The sequence below is a fragment of the Mus caroli genome, chromosome 3 (assembly GCF_900094665.2).
Source record: "Mus caroli chromosome 3, CAROLI_EIJ_v1.1, whole genome shotgun sequence".
In the NCBI taxonomy this organism is placed as follows: domain Eukaryota; kingdom Metazoa; phylum Chordata; class Mammalia; order Rodentia; family Muridae; genus Mus; species Mus caroli.
This window is the reverse complement of record NC_034572.1, coordinates 94021603-94031522: the sequence shown is the minus strand read 5'-3', so window position 1 is coordinate 94031522 and position 9920 is coordinate 94021603. Positions and strand designations below refer to the sequence as shown.

The window sequence follows — 9920 nt, the reverse complement described above, 5'->3', positions numbered from 1 at the left end:
AAAAAAAAAAAAAGAAAAAAAAGATGCTGCCTTGAAATGCGGAGAACAGTCAAAGTCTATTGCATTATTTTGTCAACAGACTCACAACCAATGGGGGTCTTATGGCAAGGGGCTCCCTTGCTCTGGATACATCCAAAGATTTCTCCAGCCAAAACACTTGTTTATTATCCCGCCTCAGTGGCTCAATTGGCTTTACTTGGTATTCAGCAAAGTGTGCAATTTTTTGGCATTCCGCCAGAGGATTTGATAGTTCCATATAATGTTAAAGAGCTAGAAGTGTTATCAGCTACAGTAGATGATTGGGCCATTTTGAGGTGCAGTTTTCAGGGCCAATTTGATAATCATTTTCCCAAAGACCCAATATTACAATTGCTTAAAGCTCATCCTGTGATTTTTTCCTCGAGTTACTTCAAAAAATCCTTTGCCTGGTGCTCCACTTATTTTTACAGATGGTTCTAAGACAGGATATGGAGCATATTTAGTAGCAGGATCATCACCAGTTACCATACAATTTCCCCCCACATCACCACAAGTTATTGAATTGCAAATTGTGATTAAGGTGTTTGAATTAATTCCAGGCCCTTTTAATTTGATTTCTGATAGCCAATATGTTGTTAATATGTTGCAATGTTTGGAGGTGGTTGGCAAAGTTTATCTAAAATCTACCATTGGAAAATTAGTTCTTACATTGCAAGATTTTATCTTGAATAGACATTCACCTTTTTGTGTGCAACATATTCGTGCTCATACCAGATTGCCTGGACCCCTTGCAGAAGGGAATGATATTGTAGATAAAGCTTTTCAGGCATGCATGGCCTTTTTAATTGCCTCACCTATTTATTTGGCACGTGATTTTCATTCACAGTTTCATGTTAATTCCAAAACCTTATCCTCCCGATTTAAAATTTCTTGAGCGGAGGTGAGAGATATCATGAAAATGTGCCAAACATGTACCCCATTATTGCCTCAGATAGGGGTGGGGGTCAATCTATGTGGATTGCACCCCTTTCACCTATGGCAAATGGATGTTACCCATTTCTCTGATTTTGGAAAGTTAAAATATCTTCATGTCTCCATCGATACAGCTTCTGGTGTCATTTTTGCCTCCTTGCATACAGGAGAGAAGGCACGTCACGTGATTGCACATTGCTTTGAAGCTTGGGGTTCCTGGGGACAACCTAAAGAATTAAAGACTGATAATGGGCCAACTTATACTTCTGCCTCTTTTGTTTCCTTTTGTAAAATGATGGGTGTCCGATTGACCCATGGGTTACCCTATAACCCTCAGGGTCAGGGCATTATTGAACGAGCCCATCACACCCTAAAAAATGCTTAATTAAACAAAAGGGGGGAATTGTCTCTGTTGGTTCCACCCCTAGGGAGAGATTAGCCATTGCCCTTTTTACCTTGAATTTTTTGAATGAAGAAAAACATGGACGGGTTGCAGTTGAGCGTCACGTCGATCCTGATGTTTCTCCAAAAGGCATGGTCATGTGGAAGGATGTCTTAACTGGTTGTTGGAAGGGCCCTGATCCAGTGTTGGTTTGGGTGAGAGGGTCTGTTTGTGTGTTTCCTCAGGATCATCAACAGCCGCTGTGGGTCCCGGAGCGGTTGACCAGAGCAGTCCAAAATGAGCGGAGCGGGGACAGCGTGGATGTTCCTGGTGTTGAGGATACTTCCCGTGGTGATGACTGAAGATTCACATTGGGGAATCTTATCTGTGTTTCCCAAACCCATGCCGTTGAAGCATTCAGCACAAGTGTTCCCTTGATTTTTCACATCTAATGCTTCACTGCAGTTACCCTTTTTTACCATGGGATGGGGAAATAGCGCCTGTGCAGGAACCGATGCAGCTTCAGTTGAGGGGATTGCTGTGCTTTCAAATGATTCAAGATATTTCTCAGAATAGTGGCTGCATTCAAATGTATAATCAAACAGCAGTATGGTTTGATATGCCAATTAATAGTTCTACTAAAGCTAATGCCACATGGATTCAAGGGGTGTGGCCTGCTGGTATTTCCAAAGGCAATGATACCATACCTCCCCAACCTAGATGGGCTCCCTTTTGCAAGGGTACCCGTGATTCTCTTCCGCCATGGACTGTGTGTCAGTCTAGAAAGGCAGCTTGGGCTGTAAAGAAATATTTTACCTTTTCTCCTTGTATTGGCACAGTCCATAATAGCTCATTTTCAGGATGTAATTGGACCTATCAAAATCCAGCTCAAGCAGGAGCTAATCTTTTTAATGTGTGATTGTTGTGTGGTGTGAATGGTAGTTGCACAGATCTTTCTCCTCTGAGTATGCTAGTGGGAGGGGCATGGGGTAATGCAAGTTTTTATTGGAATGGGTCTAGTGTGTTTGAAACCTCTGTATCTCAACTTGCTGGAGGGTGCAATGCTTCCTTTAAGGCTATGCCTATTTCTTTGTGGTCTCCTTTTGTGTTTATTGTTTATAATGGTAGTTATGAGAATAATGTTAATTGTAGTAGTGATATTTGTTATTATAGTATGTGCTGGAATGCATCTGAATATCATTTAGCTGTTGTGACTAGAATGCCTTGCTTTGTACCTTGGCATGTTCAAGCTCCTTCTGCTATGACTTTGTTTAGACCTAAGAGGGAATTTTGGCATTACTGTGGCCATTGTCACTGCTATAGCAATTTCTGCCACTGCAGCCACAGCTGCGGCCATATCCCTTACCTCTGTGGTACAAACTGCCATGGCATGAATAATTTATCCTCGGGTGTTGCAGAAGCTTTGGATGTTCAGGGAAATATTAATAGCCAGCTGAAAGCTGGAATTTTATTGCTTATTCAAAGGGTTGATTTAGTCCAGGAACAAGTGGATGTTTTGATGGAGTTAGCACAATTGGGTTGTGAGTGGAAATATTCGGGACTGTGTGTTACATCTATACCGTTTGTGAATGCCAGTCGTGCTGCTCATTTATCCTGCAATATATCTCAGTACCTTACAGGAAATTTGTCTCAGCATTTTGATGGACTAGTTCGGGAATTGAGACAATCCATCGTCCATATTAACTCCACCCGTGTGGATGTGTCCATGGCTGAAGGACTAGCCAGCTGGATCTACAGCTGTCTCCCACTTGAAAGAGTGGGCCCGAATTGGTGGACTTGCCCTGTGTCTGATATTAATCAGCATCCTGGCCTTTTGGTGCATTTGCTGTATACAGTTTCGTCAGCGCAGAACCCAAGCCTTGATGATACAGGCTTTTGCAGTGGTGGAGACAGGACAGTCTCCTCAAGTGGCTTGGCATGCTAGAGAAGTAGTCAATGACGGATAAGACTCCCTGGGTGTGTCACCAACCTAAGTCAGGGATCAAACCAAAGCTGTTTGTCTCCCAATGACTGGTAAGGGGCATTGCCGCAGTGGGCAACCTTAGACAGGCATTCTCTCTGCCAAAAAAGAAAAAAGGGGAGCGGGTGAGGCGGTAGTCCCAAGATGGCACCCGGGACTGCAGCCAAGTCTTATGACTTGCACCTGACTTCCTCATACACCCGAATCCATCATGAGAGCTGCGCAGGCGCACCATGATGCAAGATCAGGCCATTTGACGAAGGCCAATGAACTGAGATTACGCAGACTGGGCTGATGGGGCATGGTTGAGGGGTTATATAAGTGATTGCGATTGGTGGCTAGAGGAGATTCCTGCTTGCATGTTGAAAGGTTCCTGAATAAACTGTTTTTGAGGAGAACGTTGTGTTGTCGCTCTTTTCTGCTGGTTGGAGACAGAAGCGACAGTGAGAGAACTGGGTTCTGGGCCAAGTAGCCTTGGCTTCTGTTGCTTATGTTCTTGCCCTTGACTCTTACCATCTGGTTATCTCTGGTGTTAGCTGGCCTTATTATCTCTGACTGTGGCTCTTCCCTCCTGCAAACTTGTGTGTCAGTACTCCTGGGAGACCAGTTCTCTCCTGGAGGAATTTGGGTATGAAGAGCTGTGGTACAGGGTCAGCTCCGGAGTACAGATGGAAACCAGAAGGATCCTGTCCCGGGTTGTTCCTTGGTTCCTGTGTCCTGATGGTTCTGAAAGGATCCTCTTGGGCCAGGAATTTGAATGGAAGTGGTGGTCTTACCTGTGCTTACAGGTGTGTTGGCACTCCTGGGAGACTAGCTCTTTCCAGGCGGTATTTGGGTATGGAGCACTGTGACCGTGGTATGGATCCTAAAGTAAAGGAATTCTAACCCACAGTACAAAAGCCATCAAAGATGCTATGCTAAGCAAAACAAGCCAGTTATACAAGACACATGCTGTATGATTATACCTATATAAAACACATTTAGAAGTCAATTTCAGACAGAAGGAGGAATGGCAGCTTCCAGAGGTTGATATTATGGTCTGAATCCCCTCCATATGCCAAAAGCTCATAATGAAATGTAATATAATGCAAACACATGAAAAACATAAAATTAAAGAGACAATCTGGTCATGTTGACATCACCTACATTCAATACCCTCCCCAGGAGTAGCTTAACTGCTATAGGGTAGCCTTTGGTAAAAGCAGTTCAGTCCTATTCATTTCTTTCAAATACTTCCATATGGGCCACCCTCCACCATATTATGGCACAGCCAGCGCTCTTGCTGGAAGCTGCTACCATGTTTTAGGATTTGATGTTTTTTAATATATATAGGAAAGAAAACTGTTCTTTGTAAATTACTATCTAGTCAAAAGAGTTTCAATAACAGAAAATAGACATGTTAATATCTTTTTCCCATCATAGTGGCCAATGGCCTCTGCCTTGGCAGCTGTATGGAAATATTTTAATTTATAGGATAGTCTCTGTTACATGGACATATATTCTAAGACTCTAATAGCTGCCTGACAATGTGGATAGTGTTGAACCCATAACTTACTGTCTTTTCTGTCTCAGCTAAACAATTTACCATGGAGACGAAAGTTTTTCAGTCTTGACAGTAATCATGTCTCTCTTTTCCCTTTTCCCAAAAATTGACTGAGAGAATACCCATCCTCATAGCAGTCAGCTTCAGGACCTACCTCTTTTTTCCTTATTAAATCAATAATATTTTCCTTTTCACTCAAAGGAAGCACTTTTTGGCTCCTTTTGGCACATCCCAGTCACCATCATAACTATCCGTGCACCTTGAGGCCAGGGCCGAGTGCAATGATGGTGAAATTTGAACCCTTGTGCACTGCACAAGAAGTGTCATTCACAACAGTCTATTTGATACACTGGATGGCTCTGAAGAGACCAGTGTGCAAACGATATGTACTGCGGACACACTGGACAAAAGGATGGCTCATATCGTAGGTGAGGTGGAGGGGGTATGGTATGAGATTGGATGGTGCCTCTCAGAAAGCTGTGCAGTTTACCAGTTACGAGTGTCTGCTTAATGCTTTCAGAGCACAGGTGGCTGAGGATAGCTGAAATCTTAAGAAGTGCAGCTTTGGGTAAAGAGGGAATGCCTACAGCACAGCATCTTTGGGCTGCCAAAGCCATGGTAGATCAACTTGTGTCAATGTCACACACAGACCTCTGTTGTCACTTGTAGAATCTTACTGCCAATGCATCTAAACATTTTTTCTTTTCAGATTTAAGGTGTCATGTTTTATATGTGTTGATAAGTGTCTTGGCAGATGGACAGCAAAAATGGTCAATGATAGCTGGGTTTGCAGAATTAATTCAGGAGCAATGTACACCCAAAAGGGGTCTTGATTGCTTACTCTCTGATTCTGTCTCTGTCTCTGTCTGTCTCTCTCTCTCTCTGTTCAAGCATTTCAGTTGATGTTGGTCTTCTCACTCAAACTAATTTCCCCTTTACCCTACATGTCTAACATTACCCAGTTTTCCAGTGGTCTTCTGACCCTCTGATCTCTCCTAGTCACTGAATACTTGATAACTCCTTTTCTTTTATCAGATGATAAGAATAGTGCCTTCTATTACTTGTCACCATTTATGTTTCAGAAACAACTAAAATGTACTGGGACGTTGGCAAGAACTCCAGCTCGAAAGGCCAGCTCCCCAGTCAATCAATTAACCAATCAACGCATTATTGATCAATTTATCTATTAATTGATTTGTGTAGATATAATATGGAAATGAGGATAATTCACCAGAGTCAAACTGGGAGCTTGATGCTTCTGCTAAATTCCAGTGCAGGCTGCTTCAGAGTAAGAACAGGACTATTACTGATTTGGATTCTTCAATGAGGTAATTTGAAAACTATCTTTTGTAATACCAGAGAATGACTACATTGTCTTCCATGCCCCACCTCTCTACACACATTAGCACAGGTGCACTCAAACATATATACTTGTAAATGAATAACAAACTCTTCATGAATTAAAATAATACCTTATTCTCAGACACCACATGTGATGCTCCTTAGCAAATCCAACCAACAAGGACTTTACACAAGCATAGTCATTTTGGCCTAAGTCAGAGTTGGTTATTCTCAGGGTTGGAACATGCATTTAGGCATTAACTGATAGGATTTTCTCCTTTACAGGCACAAAACCAAGCTAACAAAATATGGAAGTACGTAGAAGATCTTTATTTTCTCCCAACAATAAGAAAGCACACATTCCAAAAAACTGAAAACTGAGCTCATTCCCTTCATAGCTAAAGTGACATATTACTTTGACTTGCAATTATATCTACCAGTATAGAAGATTTATTGAACCTATATGATTTGAACAGGGTTAAGAAGGCTGAATATTACTTCATGTTTTTAAACTGTAAAAAAAAACAGTGCCTGGGGGTTTTCAGTTCCACTAGGAAAATTACAGCTTTGTGCTTGCAGCCCCAGACTAACAAACACAGAGTCAGTGTCCCCACCAAGCCTGTGGTTCAGCAGCGTAGAATTCCAGCAGAAATGCTTGCTCCAAGCCCAATGTGACCAACATCATCTCCAAATTTTTTTTTTAAAAAAATTATTTTGGCTAGATCTGACTTGCAAAAGAGAGGGTACTTTTGCAGGGTGATTTGACAAACATCTCTGAGAATTTGAGAATGTAGCTGGGGAGTACCGGGTTGACAGCCTTCATTCCTCGAGTTATTCAAACCCTGCAGAAGAGGCACAGTAACGATGCATGAAGCCACAGCGGCAACAGGAGGGTCAGGCTACTTTCACGTGACTCACCGGGACTAATTTTCATCTCAGATAGAATTACTTTCCATAGAGAAAGAAACAATTACATTGGAAAATAAGGATAAATAGGCCCGGAGGGCAGCACAAGGTCCATTTTACTTTCCTTAACTACAAACTCTCTAGTGAACCATGTATCCATTTATAAAATATATATAAAACAAAAAACAAAAACAAAACCAAGTCCATTCTCCACGTTAACAAGACAGTCCCAATGGCAGGCTGGAATGTCTGCAAATGGCCTTTCTCTCCCCAGATCTCTACTTGGATTTAGAAACGTTAGAGTCTAGACATGAATTGCTACCTGCTGGTGCCAGAAGCCCCTGGGTTTCTCACTAAAGATGGAGGTGAGTGGGGCCTGGGTCACTGTGCTGCTGGGCCCTCTGGTTTGAGTCACAGATTGCTGTGTGCATTTGTGACAATGTGCAATGAGTGGATACCTCCTCGGATTTACACCTTCTAAAGAGCCGAACAGAAGACAGCACTACACCAATCCATAAGGTCTTCAGGTTGCCCAGAGAAGTTACAAGGCAGGCATGTAGCTCCTGAGGGGCTGGATACACATTCCAACACATCTCTCATTTCCCTGTGCAGGTCCAGTGTGGCAACTGGCAGGACCCCAGGCTGCTAAAGAGACAGGCAACACCAGTGCTGACCTCCTTCACCCCCCAGGCCTCCACAATGACTTCCTAGTTACTATTTTTATGGCTATTTTGCCTGCATGTAGATCTGTGTACCGTGTGCATGCCAGGTGTCTCAGAATAACAGGAAGAGGACATCCGATTCCTAGGGACTAGAATTATGGATGGCTGCAACCCACCATGTGGGTGCTGGGAGCTGAACCCAAGTCCTTTGGGGAAGTAGCCAGTGATCTTAACCTCTGTGCCATCTCTCCAGCTCCTGTTTCTGTTTGATGGCTATATCACCAAGTCACCTGTGGCCCTGCCCACAGTAATATTTTCATAAATGCTGGATGTAAACAGGTAGGACCCAAGGTGACAATCTGTAAAAATAGAAAGGGACCTAGAAGAAAATGTTCTTAGGCAATTACCCTGTTTTGTTTTTCTGTATATGTATTTTATATGTATGAGTATTTTGTATATATGTATTTTATTTGTGTTTTGCCTGCACAAATGTATGTGTACTATATACATGCCCAGTGCTCACAGAGGCCAGAGTAGAGTGCAGCATCCCCTGGAACTGGAGTAACAGACAGTTGGGAGCTACCATGTGGATTCTGGGAATGAAACCTTGGTCCTCTGTAAGAGCAGCAAGTGCTCTTAACCACTGAGCCTTCTCTCCATGCTCAGATGAAAACGTTGGATGCAGAGGTATGGAGTATGTTCTAATTTGTTTAGCTGTCAACTTGACACAGCCTGTAGTCATCTGACAGGGTCTCAAAGGAGGGATTGTGCATCTCAGAGGGGCCTGTGGCCAAGCCTGTGTGAGAGAGTCTCGATGGAGGAGTGCCCAGCCCATTGTATGAGGCATTATCTTAGGTGGCCTGGTGGTGTATAAAAAAGCTAGCTGAGCATGAGCCAGAGTCAGGGAGCAAGATTCCTGCGGGGGTTTCTGCTTCTAGTTCCTGCCCCAAACATTAAAATGAAATAGGTTATTTATCAGAGCAACAGAGAGCAAAACAGGGCAAGCCATCACATAAGAACATTTTCTTCTAGAGATCTTTCTATTTTTACAGATTGTCGTTCTGGGTCTTGGCTGATTACATCCAGCATTAATTAAAATATTGCTGTGGGCGGGGCCACGAATGATCAACGGATCAAACAGGAGGGAAACAGTTCACAAGGATAACAGTCCCAGTACAACGGGGGGCGGGGGGGCACTGGAAGCCTGCACTGAAAGGGGGACTCAGGAGTCATAATGACAACCCTGTTCTCCTTACACAGATCTACCACCCCATTTTGAAATGGCAGGGCTGAGGTTCCCTTCCTGTCTTGTTTTTGCTTCCTCTGCAAATTGAACCCAGGGTCTTCTCTCAGCCCCACCACTGAGTTGTAGCCCCATCCCTCTAGCTCACTCTTTTGTCAAGCACCTGGCAATGCTTGAGAGCAGTGCTGAGCAGAAAGTGCCCCAGGCTCCCTGGACTGGAGGGACTCGAGAGGCGGGGCTCACCTGGTTCAAGTGTGCAGCTATGAGGGAAGGTTCCCATATCTTATAGTTTGCGCTCCCGGCAGGTTTCTCCTTCTTGGGTGCCATGGAAGGATGGGAGGTTCATTGGCCTCAAAACTGGGCTGAGGCCAGGCCTGAGCGTCTCTGAGGCCTTGGTAACCGAGACCACGCCCAGTTCCTGAACGGATCTCGCTCCCTTCCCCCCAAACCGGTTCCGGACCCTCAAGTCAACCGCTTCCCCGTTTCCATAGTAGCAGAGCGGCTAAGTGCCAAACTCCAGAAATAACAGGGTATATCTGGTGATTTTTCCAGCGGGTCGAGCTGGCTTACTAATTTCTTTTATCATTTCTATTCTGTTTCTCTTGGGAACAAAGTCTAGTCCGAATAAACAATGTGTAGAAACTCAAAATTACTCATTCAGGCTCTCCACCCCCCCAAGTTTCCTCTGGTGCAGCCAACCTAGCATTGAGAAGGACAGCCCAGTCAGTTTTCAACCTCTAATCTCCAGGACTCTTCCACACAGGGAGAAGAATTTCTCTTCTTCACCTCACCTCTTGTCTCTGTATTTCATCTGCTCTGCCTAAACAGCTCCAGTTTTGGGTTTTTTGTTGTTGTTGTTGTTTTTGTTTTTTGTTTTTTTAAAGCAGTGGTTCTCAACCTTCCTAATGCTG

The 9920-nt window shown here is 43.6% G+C and overlaps 1 protein-coding gene across 1 annotated transcript in view; it reads right to left on the bottom strand.

Moving 5' to 3' along the window:
- Spag17 (sperm associated antigen 17) overlaps positions 1-9436 on the bottom strand; it is a 248890-nt gene extending 239454 nt beyond the window's left edge. Inside the window, exon 1 of the mRNA XM_021157134.1 lies at positions 9253-9436. Coding sequence (XP_021012793.1) covers positions 9253-9336 — 84 coding nt within the window. The 5' untranslated portion in view covers positions 9337-9436. The remainder of the gene's footprint in view (positions 1-9252) is intronic.
- Between the last annotated feature and the right edge of the window lie 484 nt (positions 9437-9920).